The following is a 15,453-nucleotide window of genomic DNA, read 5'->3' as shown; positions in this document are numbered from 1 at the left end:
AAGGTGCCTCGTTCGCAGACCCGCCGCGCGGGAGGCGAACGAATGGCGAGGCGCTCGAACAAAGAGGAGGGGGCTATCGAGCGGCACAGGGGTGCATCGCCCCCTAGTAACAGAACGGTATACTATTGGCGTGCTACCAATGAAAACGTCGCAGGGAAACACGGCTTTCTCGACGCCGTATTACGCGGACCAGTTACGAGCCATAATTGGTAGGCCGCAAGTTACGAATTATTTGCAAGATCAGACACAGCCAGGGCGTAAACTCCGGAGGAATTGGAAAAAAAAAAAAGAAAGGGGGGGGGGGGAGGGGGTCCGGCCGCCTCTCGCATGCAAAACTAATTCGCTTTTGACCCTACCCAGTTATGGGCCGTAACTGATAGGGCCGCTATAGCTTGCAACTCCTTTGAAAGGTTAAATATAGCCAGGGCGTGAAGTCAGGGGAGGCTCGTACCCTCCAGCGCCAAAATTTACGGGAGGCCCGGCCCCCCTCTCGGATGCAAAAGGTTGATCGTTTTAAGGGAGCAAAATCAGCCTACGCAAGCGGCGACAGGATATGCAAGAACTATGGCCACACGATCGACCAGGTGTATTTCTGCATGGTTAAAATACCGGCATTATCCTTTCTCTTGCTGTGTGATGGCAAATGATGGCAGATTAGTTTCGATAAAAATAATTAACGCAAAGAGCCACACTCTAAAAGAAAGAAAAGTCTACTGGCATAAAAATGCGACTGAAAAGACTTGCGATTGCAAGTTATGGCCTCTATCTCGCACATCGCCACTGACGTATGAGCTCTTCCTCATCAATCGCCACTGTGTGTATAGTACACATTGAGAAACCTGCGCTAAGCGAGGCGCATACACTACCTTATTGAAGTATCATTGTTTCCTGCGGTACTGCACGGTGGCGCCATCTAGATCGCACTCAGCGAATGACGGTTGTGGCCTCGGGGATTTCGTTGGACACGTTTGCATCTTTGTTTTTGTTTCTTGCGCGATTAGAAATCTGGGAGGGAAAAAGGGGCTTCGATAACATGAAAAGAAGCAGCGCAAAAAAGCATAACTTGCCATCGCAAGCGAAAGATCGCGTAATTACAGATCTCGGAGGCACATAATGACACAAAGAGGCTTCAAGCACGAGACGCCACCAACCAGTGCTCACACTAAGTATAACTTGCTATCACAAGTGAAAAGGTACACAAGGGAGTGCTGCAACTCCTTCTGTGGCCAAAACTGCTTATCGCCTATTCTTTGTGAGGAGGCAGAGGAGAAGGGTGGTGCTACCTATAGGCGGATCTATTGTCTTGCAAATGCATGCCGGCAATTTTAACTTGTGCTGCGGGTAAATATGCACCAGAGTTGCATGTCGCTTAAGCGTGTTACATATCACTAAGACTTTTTGAACTGCTCGGTTGAGTGCGTTGACTGTATTCGTACCAGAGTGAATACACTTCTTCGGGGAGTGCTGAAACTGCCGAGAATGGAGTTCAATATGTGAAATGCAATCACTCTTGCAATCACTCCTACAAAAGTTCTTAGAGTGTTCTTAGTGCAGGGGCAACAAGCATCAACACTAGTAATCTCCATCATTTACATGCTGGACGGCCTCGAGGCGCCATATTTTCTTTTAGCGACATTCGCGCGAAGCTGTGTCAAAGTGAACCCCGTTCTAGTAGTTCGTGCTTTAGTCCGTTCGGCAGAAAACTCCACTAGGGGGCTGTTCGTTCCCTTTCCGTCTCAACATGGGAGGAATGTTATCGGAAGCAACGGTGACGTCAACTTTGTTTCTGTATTGAAAATTTTGTTTATAGTGCGTGCATTGGTGACTCGCGCCAACTCTTCTCGCATAAAAACGCGTTTATCCGCGCACGGTGCCAGCTACGTTTTAAGCGAGAGGGATACATTTCGCACCAGCTAATTTTGGTTTAGTGCTGTTCGATTGTGCGCGCTTCTGTATTTCCCAGTCCTTAATTACTCGAGGCTCTCGCTTTCTTTTATTTATTAGCTGTGAAAGATGGGAAGTGTGGCCACTGAAAGGGCCAGTCGTCCCATAATCTTAAGCGAGAAAAGCAACATCGAGAAAAGCAACGTCTTGGGGCGGAACGGAAGGAGGGAGAGCTGCATTGCAATGAAGGCTGAGCTAGCATGGGAATCTCTGTCTGACCCCCGCAATAAACTGAGATTAACATTTTTATATTCGATTTACTATAATAAATCTGGAATTAATAGGGAAATTTGCCTACGAAAACCTCATTACATTTCAAAACGTACTGATCATAGTTGCAAAATACTGGAGTACCCCGCCATGCCGAACATGTATGCCAACTCATTTTTTGTTCGAACAATTAAACAGTGGAATAGGCTGACTGAAAAGCAAGTGCATTGTGTGAATGAAGATGTATTTTATTCTATGTTGTAACCCCCCTGCTGTAAGGACTTTGGGCGCGGCGGGGTAATTTATGAATAAAGAATAAATAAAGAAGAGCAAGCGAGGAGTTAACGAAATAACAAAACAGTATCGGAGCAAATTCAGGGATCGAGGTCAAAAAGAAAAGAGAGAAAGAAAAAAGGGTTCCAAAAGGGTTCCAACAGCAGCGGCTGCTGCTGTTGCTGTAGAGGGCGTGGGTTAAGCAGCGGATATAACGGACCTTAAGCGGGAAAAGGATAAATTCCCACCTTTTACTATAGGCTTGCTCTCCACTTCATTACCTCGCACTGTGAATTGTGCCGTTCCGTGTCGTTCTTGGTGCGGAAGTGAATGCATAGCGTATACACTCTCATAGCAATGCATTATACAGCCGCGTAGCGTTACACATAAGTTGCATAGCGTCGCATCTAGTTGCATAGCGTCCAACGGAGCCACCGATGCGACGGAGGACGTCCTAAGGCGACGACATACGCAGATAAGAGAAGTGAAAAGTATTTTATATAAAGCAGCTATAGGTTCGATGTAAAACACTCGGGGCATGTGGCGCTGCCTGAATACGGCCGGGTGCATTCAGACGTTTCTCCTGAGCGCGGCTGCAAAACGCAGCGGCGAGGGCGAACGGAATGCCAATAACCGAGCCGCGCCGCACCATCACTCAGCTCGGTATTAACGAACGCGGCGAAATGCGCGCTGCTTGTTTACACAGGGCGCTCGAAAAAACAGAACACCGCCACAGAGACGGGCAGACAAAGCGCCACGTATGTACGGCAGCCCGAGCCGGCCGGTAATTTATAATACGCAGTGCGAGGCAAGCCGGGACGCACGGTAAAACGCACCTGTTCTCAAGGCGCACGCGTACACAGCATATACAGCGGCTGCGTGAGTATCCGCGGAGCGCTTACGCGCGCGCAACCCACAACATTTATGCGCAGGCCCTTTCATCTTTCTTTATCTCTCTCTCTCTCTCTCTACACGTGGTTGTTGTTCATCAGCTAACGCGTGTTTCCGAGAAAAGAGAAAGAGAGAAAAGGAGAAGAGAACCGACCGAGCGAGTAGCGGTCATGAATTACGGTGTTTGCATCTCAGGTTTCGCGAGGCGAAAGCACCCTGACGCGTACACAAACACACACAGACACACGAACACGAGTCACAAGGGGATGCCCGGGGCACTTTCTGCAGAGCTCGCCGGGCAAATGGATGCGACGCGGCTCCTGCCACATGAAGCCAGCGGCAGCCGCGGCGCCCAGGATACAGTGACATTTCTCTCCCCGGCCGAGACCTCGAAACACTACTCGTGGCGGTGCTTTTAGCGCGGTGTGAACGCCACGCGCGCCGTGCATGCAGCCAGGAGCAAGAGTCTGGGTATACACGACTGAAGCAAAACAAGCAAATCCGTATTTCTTTTTTTCCCCCGCTCGGTTTCCTTTGTTCGTTTTTTCATTGCAGGCTACATGTAGCGTTTTGCATCTGCTGTGCACCCACCGAGTGGCTCGGTTTGGTTTGGCTTGGTTTCTCGGAACTGATGACACTCGCCCACTGTGAGGGAATTGCCAAGAGTCTGGCGGAATTAGAAACAAAACGAGACATTTACTTCTGCCTAGAAAGCAACGGGTACATTCGGTGGAACAATAAAAACTGGTAGAAATTCCTCAACGGCCCAGAAAGTTCTTTGAGGGTGCACAGCGCAACGGTAACACCTCTTTGTCCCGGTTGTTACCGTTGCGCTGTACACCGTCAAAGATGCCTCACTAACTATAGCCCAAGCAACTCCTTCGGCTCCGAAAGCATCCCTATACCGGTCTTCCATATAGGAGTCTCCCGGAGAAAGAATGTCAGGGATGATAAATTAATTCCAAGTTGTCGAAACGACTCTTCTAAAATGTTTTCCTTAAATGTGAGAAACGGTGACAGAATAAGAATAAATAATCAGTCGTCTCAGGGTCACCAAAGAATAGGCACACTAATTGGCCCCAAACGTACGTTGATGTTCGTTATCTTCCTCTTACTCCCCTTCTTCTTCTACTTATTCGCGTTATCGGCGTTTTCCTCGTGTATGTTCGTTACCTTTTTTTCTCCACCTCTCCGTTTCTTATTTTCCCTCATAATCTTCTTCTTATAGTTTTGTTCGTTCGTTACCTTCTTCCTCTTATTTTTATCGGCCTCTATTGTTGTCTTCGTGCAATTTTTCCCTCGTATCCTCTGTTTTTATTATATAGCCTTCCTCCTCTTATTGTGGTGCTATTTTCTACACCATTTTATTAATAATTCCACCACAGTACAGTGCATCGTTCGCGCCTACTTTGGATCTTCCTCTAAGCCATAGTTTAAGTTCCTCCTTGTCCAACAGGTGTTTTTTTTTATTATCCATGACGTTATCTTATCTACTGTTGTCATTACCATTTTTATGTCCTTTATTTTCTGCTTCCTTCCAAATCGTCTCCTTATCTTATCCGTTGTACTTTCGTTTATCATTCGTCTTACACTTCTTATCGTCCTCTTTTTACTCTTGCCTTGTTGTATTTCGTAACTTCACTTTTAGAACCTAATCTATATTTTCGTATTGCTATCTTTTTGTTCTTAATTATCAAGTAATCTTCCTTCTGCTTTTCTTCGTTCGTGCCTTGCGCGCGTTTCCTTCTTCATTTACTTCATCACCATATTTCTGATTTCTCCTCGTCCTACCATCCTCCCCCCCCCCCCTTTTTTTTTGTTTGTTTGCAACATTACCTTATCTTTCTATCATTCTTAACATCATCTGCATATTAGTTTCTCCTTATTCACAAATTCTGTATCGTTTTCTTGAATGTGTTCTACTCGGCTCCTTCAGTCCCGAACTGCCTTCTCGTTATCTTGGTTATCAAGATCGTCCTCGACGTTACTCACCACCGCCATTCTGCGGCCTACCTCGTTACTCCTGGCCGCCATTGTGAATCGTCGCTGTCTTTCCGTGTATAGCCTGAAAATGAATTCTGCACTGGAGCACTTGGCAGGCTGCAAGCAATGGTGGGGCCGTCACGTGCGTGGTGGCTTCGAAAACTTTAACAACGAATGCATGTGGCCACATTGTTCACTGGAGACACGTATATCACTAATTCTTGTTAGCGACAGAGAGACGGCGAAAAAGAGAGAGTTAAGTGCTTCGTCGTCTGCCGCCATCGAGTCATGTCTCCGTCAGGCATCATCATAATCGTAAACAACAACAGCCCATTGCATGTCCGCTGCAGTACGGATACCTCTCCTATCTATCTCCACTTTCCCCTGTCTTGCGTGAACAGACTCCATATTATGCACGCAAACCTTCCGATATTATAACACCCTGTCTATACACGGACATCAGCGCGACCGGCTATGAATGCGCTGCTGCGTTACATAAAACATATCGAATTGTGCGAGAAATTGGGACTGGGTGACACATCGTACTGTGTGAGGTTGTCGGTCCGGCTGCCACAGGCGGCTAGTTGTTTTTTCATCCATTTTCATTTTACTTTATCTTATCATTCTATGCTTCACTTAAAACTACAAATAACTATTCCCTTGTGATTTCCTTGGCTTCATTATACTTGTTGGCTTCATATGTGGCTGTGACTAACGAAAATCGGGCCCCTCAGTTCCCCTTCGGATCGTTCGTTGGTTGTCAGTGTAATGTGACACGCTGCGAGACAACGTGGCGACTTGACAGATTATGTGACAGTGTCCACAAATACCATCATAAATGTTGTTTATTCTTCTCTTCTTTCCTTCTTTGGTTCTCATCATCCGTATACCCCCTTTCTCCTTCCCCAGTACAGATCGAGTGCCCAACCGCAGATATCGATCGTCTGGTTATCATCTCGGCTTTCCTTGACTTTTATCTCTATCTCTCTCTCTCTTATCCTCTGCCCCCCTCGAATGCGTTTTCCGACTTTGGCGCCAATGTCTGCTACTCTAACGGAAAACCGGTAATCTGCTGAGTGCATTACCTGACCTGTATGTCTAACTGCGTTTGTTCCTTCTTTGAGCCCATAGTGTCCCAGGACGCGTGGGCTCAATGGTAATGAGATGGCCGATGCTGAAGCAAGGCGCGCCATCAGCAATGACCTGCGAACTGTAGTGTAGTTCTCTAGACCGGACATCACATGCCTCCTGTCGAAATTAGTGAGGAGTGGGACGAGAACATACTGGGCCCAGCCAGACGCTCGTCACGTCCGCCTTAAAAGGCTGGATCCCGATATGCAATTTCCTGTTCTGCATGGAATTCCACGCCCTCATACATACCTGATACACAGACTGCGATTAGGCGTCGCTTTCACGCGCAAATACTTGCACATCATTGGACGGATAGACTCGCCGGACTGTTCAGTGTGTGGTGTTTTAAGAGACTACAGACCAAGTGCTCGTGGTGCGCCCTGAGTATGCACGCGAAAGACTGACACTGGCTTGAGGCATTTATACAACGCACCTTGAGGTATTTATACAATAGACCACTGTCGGAGGACCTCTTGCTAGGCGCATGGCCACAGAGTTGGCAGACAATAGAGGCAATGCGTGCTTTTTCACGTTTCTTAGGCGACACGGGCCTGGACTCACGCTTGTGATAACATTTATGCAATGTGTCCTTTCACCTCGTTCCTCCCATTATCATCCCCCATTGTGACCCTCTTTCTTCCCCTCTTCCCCTTCCCTTACGTAGAGTAGCAGGTCAGATGCTCCATTTCCCGGCCGACCTCTCTACATGTTCCAATCATTAAACTACTTCTTCAACTTCTTCAATTAGTGTCAGGCATCAACGCACCCTATAAGGTACCCCCCCATATATATATATATATATATATATATATATATATATATATATATATATATATATATATATATATGAATAAACCATCAGCGTGATTGCCACTGTAAGGGAATAGCCGTACGCTTCAAGAGAGGCATTCGATTATATAGAGGAATGGCGCGCTTGACTGCATATATTTGTTGCAGTGAGGATATTTATAGGTAGCGTTTGCTGTTTCATTGCACAACTACGTTGACAACAGAGCCGTTAACCGGCACATCTGTAGCGTTAGCGTAAGTGGCCGACACATGCGTCTCGATGAGCTATAACATTAGTTCGCGTTGGACAACGAACTTGCCCCGCATCTCGGTTCGTGCGAGCGCGCGCGCCGGCCCCTTTGCGTCGGCGTAATAATTATTATTGTATGCAACCATATGGTTTTGTATCGGCGGTGAAAGTCCAACCTCCGACTTCCATCCATGGACCCACCACGCAGTCAAAAGAAAGCTATTCGCTTTAATATAGATTCGCGCGCACGTCTCGATGCGTTCTTCGTATAGAAAGGCGCCCGTTCGCGGAATTCGCTTGCTTCCAGAGCGGCCCGGCAACACCGGCACTCGTTCCAGCGTGACGCTGGCGAAACGCGGAGGAACGCGTGACTCCTTGTCCGCACGCTGCTGCTGCCTGCTGCAAGAGCGGGGAACTACGCCGTTATTGTTCCTCGTCCGCCTCTTGCGACAATAACACGCGGAAAGGACTACAGAGTGCACGTTTACTGCCAAAGAGGAGGGCTATAAAAAACGTATTGCGGCTTCTACGCACTACAAGACATACCGTGCGATGAAACGAATACGTGTGAGTGAATGCTGCTTTCGTCACCAGAGCTGTCGTCCCGTTGTCACCTCATATCGCATGCGTTCAGAATAGTCACATTACGATGCCCCCCCCCCCTCAACCTTCTTTTTTTTTTCAGTTCCGTTTGCGCCCACCAAGGCCTGCGAATAATAATAATAATAATAATAATAATAATAATAATAATAATAATAATAATAATAATAATAATAATAATAATAATAATAATAATAATAATAATAATAATAATAATAATAATAATAATAAGCAATCAGTAATTCTCACATGTGTGCCTGTTCGTGTAACGTTCGACGCCAGTCCGGTTCTTCGAGTTTACACACTTGAACCATTCTGCTACTAAGTGGTGCGTTGTGAGAAAGGACGATTGGCGCTATCTTCTGCAGCCCTTGAGAGAGCACGGCTCAGCGCCAGACCATTATGCTCGCAGATTCGCGAAAATAACTCCTTGTGGGCCACTCCACAAGGATTCGCACAAATTTATGGTGCCTCCCTGAGGAAACCACCACGGCTGGCGAAGAGCGTACACGTTTATGCACGTGTTACGCACCAGAACTATACTAATTCGTGCATTCAGTTGCGGCGTATGTGCTTAAGGCTCGTGTGCTAGTTGTGCAAGTGATATACGGCGCACGCGCACGTTAACGACCAAGCGTCAATTAAGCCTGGAGGTCGGCCCACGTGGGATATTTGCAAGCAGCAGACAACCACTGTATACATAATCTCTTGAGAGTCAGTAGACTGTGCAGGGGGCGTGTGAATATCTAGTCGTCGTCTCCAAGCTAATAGTGACGACTTTCAGAAATTAAGGGGTTGGGAAAAAGCCCGGGCAGGATGAAAGTATTCCGCGAAATGGTCATATACGCCCTGTAATGTGTGCAGTTTGCTAAAGGTTCGCGCGGGGGAATATGATATGTCTTTATTAAAGACGATAGTCTTTCTTGGGCTACCTAAACGCGAAAAACTTTGTATGTCTGTCTGTCACTCGATTCAACCGCCCGGCCAAAACCAACCAAGCTACTAGCACTGGTGGTACGGGGTCATACACGTCAACGTTATACAGCGCAAAGAAAACTTCAGGCCTATTTGAGGTAAAATATATGTACATAACCGTGATCCACAGCGTTCATTTAATTAAGAATACACAGTTGGGCTGGTTTTTACGTTAGTAAATGAAAAATCAACGCGTTAGAAATGGTGTCGAATAGACGCTACGCGTTAAAAACAAGCCGACCGCAGCTGTTGCTCTGTAGGCGGCTTTAAACCATCAGTAATAAAAGGTCTCAACAGATGGCGCGAGAGCAGGGCGAACGCGGGAACTTTGAATTGAATTCAGCAAAACCTCCATTGCATCCATCATGGGAGGAGTGAGAGGGGAGGGGAAGAGCGTGAGGGGTGGGAGTGGGGAAAAGAGGGGTTGTTACGTATCAGGGGCGGCAGAAGACTATAGTCTTTTGACGTCATTTGCAGCGAAGCAAGCAGATATGCGGCCAATTTTTAAAACGAAAACGTTAACTTCGTCACTCTATCATAGTTAGGGCTAGTCCTTAGCACACAGTAAATATTTTGGATACAGTGAGAAAGGAAAATATACACATTGCACACCAAATTAGACACTTTTCGTGAAAAGTAGTAGCGACCTACCGCGTAGCCTTAAGACCAAAATTATTAAAGAGTGAGTGAGACAACTTTATTAGGTCTACAATAGACGTGAGTAAACTCAACGTCACTTGGCTAGGCCCACTCGGGAACCATCAGGTCAAACCTATTTTTTTTTGCACGAACATTTAATAACAAACATAATAACGAGTTTAAGAACGCGTTCTAGTGCGGACTAGAAGTTATCGAGGGAACATTCAAAAACGCGTTCTTAAATTCGTTATTATTTTCGTTATTAAATGTTCATGCAAGGAAAACCACCTATAATATTAGATACGCGCATTGCTTATCAGTTTGCATCGAACAAGTTGCAATTCACCCGTGAACCTGTACACTATAGTGGTGAACGCATCGGGTTCGGTGTACGAGCACACAGGCGGCCGAGTCACTGGTTCGAATCTCGCTGGCGGGAAAGCACGGGTACAAAGCAATATTCGTTTACACTTTATTAGCGAACTACACGCGTCGAAAGTCCCTTACCAATAGAGGTGATAGCCTATCAGAAATCTTGGAATGGCACTTTCGGCGACAAGGGACAAGTCATGCCAGCGGCAGCCATATTTGAAGGCGTGACACAAGGTCGCGCCAGTGTACACGCAAAGCGCGGTTGTATTTCGGGCTTCTAGGTTAAATTCATGGTTATAGATAAAGAAAATATCCTTAATGGCAGGTAGGACACTAAGCTTGGGGGGAGTACGTTGTTCAGGGTCATTAAATACACATATACATACCGGTGTTGAGTTGTTGCGAGGAAGCCTTTGATGCAAGGACAGATATCGAGCTATAATGTTCATTTACATTAATTTGCTTATCTATACCCTAAGAAAATGGCGAATGAACACATCCGACGGCACCAAGGGTGAGTATTCAGTCACGGTCGATTCGTTCTTTCTTTCTTCTTTTTTTATCATTTATCTCCGCTAGTTGCCGATTCCGGCGATAATGACGGAGTAATAACCTAACCTAAGTTAGGTTAGGCTATTACATAACTCAACCTAACCTAACCTAACATCATGTCCGAGCCAATGAGGCAGATGATAAGAAGTGGGAAATGAAACGGATCGTTACGAAATGCGGCTCGCGGTCGTAAAAACATTTAGTGTGCTTATCGTCCAGTATGTTATCAAGCCGGAATGAAACGCGATCAAGAAGGAATACATAACACCTTTCACGCCTGATTACTTAAAACTGAGATGCGTGAGTGTGGTGCAGCCGGGCGTTCTGGGCCCCAACTGAGCCTCTGTTAAATAATCACAGCGACGAATGAGGAAAGGAAAAGTTATAGTCTTCTCGCGTTAGCGTTTCGTTGCGGCGTGATAGTACGTCTGCATAAGAGCACGATTCCCCAGTAAGATTACGTCTTCAGGCGTCATTTTCGCAACGTCTTTCTCCACTCCAGACGTTATCGCCTGCTTCTTTTCTGGTTCCAGCAGGCGTGACCGAGTCGTGTACATGTTTGGCTACAGGGCGCAGTCACGTCTGGCGGTTTGAGCGGGTAAGACCGGACGAGCGAGTGAAAAATAAGGCGAAAGCGGCAGAAACAGGCCAAGACTTTCACTGCACGAGAAAAGCGAACGGAAATGAGCTCGACAAGCGCAACCAGTCTTGCTTTGCGTGCAGCAGGGCACGTACTTTCACACGCCACAAGGTCGATAGTCGTTTTAATTATATTTAGTTTGTTTGTACCAGGGTGTCAAAAAAAAAGATTTCGGGTTCTCTTTATGTTGAGGTTTTGTCTTAGTTCTGCATATTTTCCAGTTCAGGTCAGGTTCAGCTCCCGAGCGAAAATATAACGGTTCGAACCGGATCGAACCGGCTCAGTACGGGTTAAGAATTAGGGAGAATGAAATTTTTGCGAAACGTTTTTCAGCCTCACCCTCGAATTTATGTGAGCGAAAGTAGGTTTATTTCTGTGCTTACGTGACGGGGCCGATCGATGTGTCCCGGATGTCTTTAATAATAAAATCATAAATAATAAACATCAGAATAAAACTAATAAACTGCGATCCGAGGCGCGCGCGTGAGCGCAGGGGTGCTGTGATTTGTTTTAGAAAGCCCACAGTGCATAACACGTTGAAAACACATTTAATATAACTTAATTGCACCGCAATGCTGCTTTGCACCTGCGTCCACCTCATGCGTTGAGGTTGAAGGACTGTTGAGGGAATAGCAACGACAGGTGTTGACAGGTGTTGCTTTTCTAAACGTTGGTCTGATCCGCGTACAGCCTGCAACCGAGCTCTAACGATGCATCCATGCAAGTTCCGTTATTTCAACGACCCGAAACTTTGACGCTGTCACGTTATTACAACCAAGCTATTAGCGCGACTAGCTTTGGAAAACGTTACATATGCCTGTTCTTAAAATTTTCTTTTAAAAAATCTAGAAAATAGGTCACTCACACAATGTGATAAATGTTTGGGTGATATGCAGATACATTCTGGAGCCTCTGTTTATTTAGGCGCTAAATAAAAATTGCTTCCGAAACCCAGGCCAAACGCCAGCGAAGAGCCGCGGACCTCGAGTTGCGGGAGCGCGATGTTTCGGCCAAACGTCAAAGAAGAGCCGCCGACCCTGAGTTTAGGGCAAACGAAGCGGGAGGCCTGCGACAGTGTGGTCTTGCCACAAGCTTCGCTTACCCCCATTTTCTCGACAGGAAAAGGGCTCTGATTTTTTTAAAGCTCTTGGTTGCGCCGCGTAGTGCGAACAAAAACTGCTCCTGGCGATGACGTCACCGAGCGTTGCCTAGCAACTACCTCGCAGAGCGGCGTGTGCTTCGCCTCCTCTCCATGCCGTGCACATATGTTGCCTTGACATGGGACGTTAAGGAGAGGGAAGGAGAGCATGCGCGCGGCGCGCGCTATACTCGGGAGAGAGAAAGAGAAAATGAGATAGAGAGAGAGAGAAATTGTAGCAGCACCAACGAGGCAACGCACAGAGCTGCGCCGACCGCGTTTCCCCGTTTCCCCGCGTTCGCACCGAACGCGCGCGGTGTCCGTGACTGCAGCAGGCGCCTCTGGCGGCGGCTCGACAGGTTTCGACTAGCCACACGCCGGCAAGTGTGGAGGCGCAGCTTGGCCGTGATGTCACTGAGGAGATAAAGCTCGGAGCCGCGACGGCGGCAGAACTCTCGTTGACTCTGTGGCGAGTACATGTAGCCTTGACATGGGACGAGCAAAGAAGATCTGGACACCCGAAGAAGAAGCCGCTCATCTTGAAGCGCGTCGCGCGGCCAAGCGAGAATCTGCGCGTCGGCGGCGAGCCGATTCGGAATACCGTGCCTAGCAGCACTTAGCATTTCCTAGCAAAACTTAGCCAAGCCTAGTAAAACCTGGAAGAAACTAGGTTGATCTCCAGATCCACTGTTTACTGCAGCCTTGCACCACTAGTGCAAGCTGCCACGTTTTTAGATCATACAAGATTTTTAGAAATCATCTGTGGCAGACAGCATAATTCTAGCCATTCAGCTGGATTGCTCAACGAGGCGGACATTACTTGCACGAGAAATCGAAATGCATAATTGATTAATTAACAAAAGTTCACTAATTATCTAATAGAATAACTAATTTACAGAACATATTGCAATTTACAAAGTGCAGCCGGTGACTTTATATGGCGTATCTACTTGGAACGAACTTTCAGGATGACGCAAGTTTCGAGATATTCATTCCCAACGCATGCGACCAAATACATGGGTGTTTCATTTTGTGCTTCGATGCATGAAACGGTGGTTTGTTAATAAGTGGAAAAATAGTGCATTTCTATCGCAAGTTTCATGGAGCACATCTTGAAACCATGCGATCCTAAGAATTCGTTCCAAGTTTATATGCATTGCAAGTTCACCTGCTAAAAATTTCGTAACTTACAATATTTGCCGTAAAGTAATCAATTAAAAAGTTAATTAGTGATTTTGTTAATAGCTAATAACCGAAACGAAAAGCGTGAGCCCGCGAACCCGAACCTAAACCGCAAATATTTCGGCTCGACACCTTGTCACAGCCCGAAGATTGTACCTAGAATAAGTCCACAAATTTGGAAATTGTGGCACTCTACTCAATTTCGGAGACAGGAACTGATGCTGCCTCTATAGATGTGGATTTAGCCAAAGGCGGAGTCCACCTGCAGGTGACCAATGCTGATGGCTTCCCCGTTGTTGCGGAATTGCTCACGTATCCGCTACACTATACAGGTAATGCTTCATGTCCCTTAAGGAGATTCGGTCTAACAGAAGATTCACCCGAAAGGCTGCTCGTATTGGTGGAAAACATTTGGAAGCGCGTTTCTCGTAAGCATAGTCGCATGACGGATCGGACATTTCTCACGCCAATGTGTTTCGCGCCTTACCGCGCGGCGGTGAGTAGTACACGTGCACGTACCTTGTCGGAGAGCAACTGCAGGTTCTGCCGAAATCCCTCCTCGGTGCAGCGCAACTCGGCCGCCTTGCGCGAGCGCAGGCGCTCGAGTCGCTTCACCTTGCGCTCGAGGATGTCCTTGACGTGCTTCTCGTCACGCGAGTACTCGGACAGCGAGCGGTACGCCTTGCGCCAGATGTCCAGCTCGCGCTGAAGCTCCAGCAACTCGGGCGCCTCGTGCGGCCGCAGGCTCTTGGTGTCACGCAGCCGCAGCACCAAGTACGCGCCCACGAGGCACAGCAGCGCCCCCGGCACCATGTGAGCCGTGAATGAGGTGAAGTTGATGCCCTGCGCGAAAGGCGAGCGCCGTTGGTGAAACAAAGCAGGGGCAACAACGCGGTGTACCCTTGTATTTTATTGCGACAACCATTACATAGACACTGCAGGTGAGTTTTCGCCGTCGCCGTCGCCGTGATGTTCTGCATAAAATCCAGACGGCATAAGATCCTATTGCGCGCCAGGCGCCGTGCGCTGCGGATGCGAGGGAAAGCGTGCGATGGCTAGCCGAGAAGGATGGTGGTTTGATGCGCGTAGTGTTCCCGCGCGCCCTTTGTTGGAGGTCACGTGATCAAGCGAGCTCTATTTTTTACAGCGTAAGCTGTTATGGGCTCATTCCAATAGCGGTTTCTGGTCGCGATGATGCCGCCGCCGCCGCCGCCCCGTAGCCGCTATCGTGGGAAATGCGAAAAAAAGTACCCACTCTCCGCCGGGATCGCACCCAGGCCCGCTGCGTGGGAGTCGTATACTTTACCACGGAGCCACGCAAGCGCTTCTTAGCAGGCAGAAGAAATATTCCCTTTATACGCGCCCTGCGCCCCTGCGCCTGCGCGCCAGGCGCGCAGGCGCAGACGACCCGAGCCTCCGCCAGTATGGTGGCGCCATCTAGTTAACGTGCCTGCAACCGCCGCGTGCGACGAGATGCGATTCAGACGCGCGATGCGATTCAGATGAGGCGCGCAATCAACGCTATCCCTATGTTAGATGTGCGCCACGTATTCTGGGTACCTCTTCGGTACACGTTATGGCGTCTCCTCGCAAGGTACGAACCGCTGCTCAAGAAGCGAATGGTGGAGCTACGGGCGCGGCTACAACCAGGCATCATCGGGCTCAGCAGACTGCTGTGCAGAGAGCATTACAACCGCAGCTCGCCGTCGCAGGGCGGACAGTTCCGATCGTTCTCGTCAAAATCGAGGCGAAGACACTTTGCCGCGAAGACCTTGTTGTGCGTGGTGCCGAAATTGGAGCTACTCTTGCGCCGCTCAACCAGCTTACGCTGTGACTGTGCTGCGTGTGCCGCGTTGGCCTGTAACTTTTTTTTTCATGCTTTAG

The 15,453-nt window shown here is 47.9% G+C and overlaps 1 protein-coding gene across 1 annotated transcript in view; it reads right to left on the bottom strand.

Moving 5' to 3' along the window:
- The window catches only part of LOC119449799 (P protein-like), a 244,067-nt gene that overhangs the window by 76,033 nt on the left and 152,581 nt on the right, over positions 1-15,453 (bottom strand). Inside the window, 1 exon segment of the mRNA XM_049665447.1 lies at positions 14,089-14,412. Coding sequence (XP_049521404.1) covers positions 14,089-14,412 — 324 coding nt within the window.

The sequence above is a fragment of the Dermacentor silvarum genome, chromosome 4 (genome assembly GCF_013339745.2).
Source record: "Dermacentor silvarum isolate Dsil-2018 chromosome 4, BIME_Dsil_1.4, whole genome shotgun sequence".
NCBI classification, from domain to species: domain Eukaryota; kingdom Metazoa; phylum Arthropoda; class Arachnida; order Ixodida; family Ixodidae; genus Dermacentor; species Dermacentor silvarum.
This window is presented reverse-complemented; position numbering and strand designations above follow the sequence as displayed.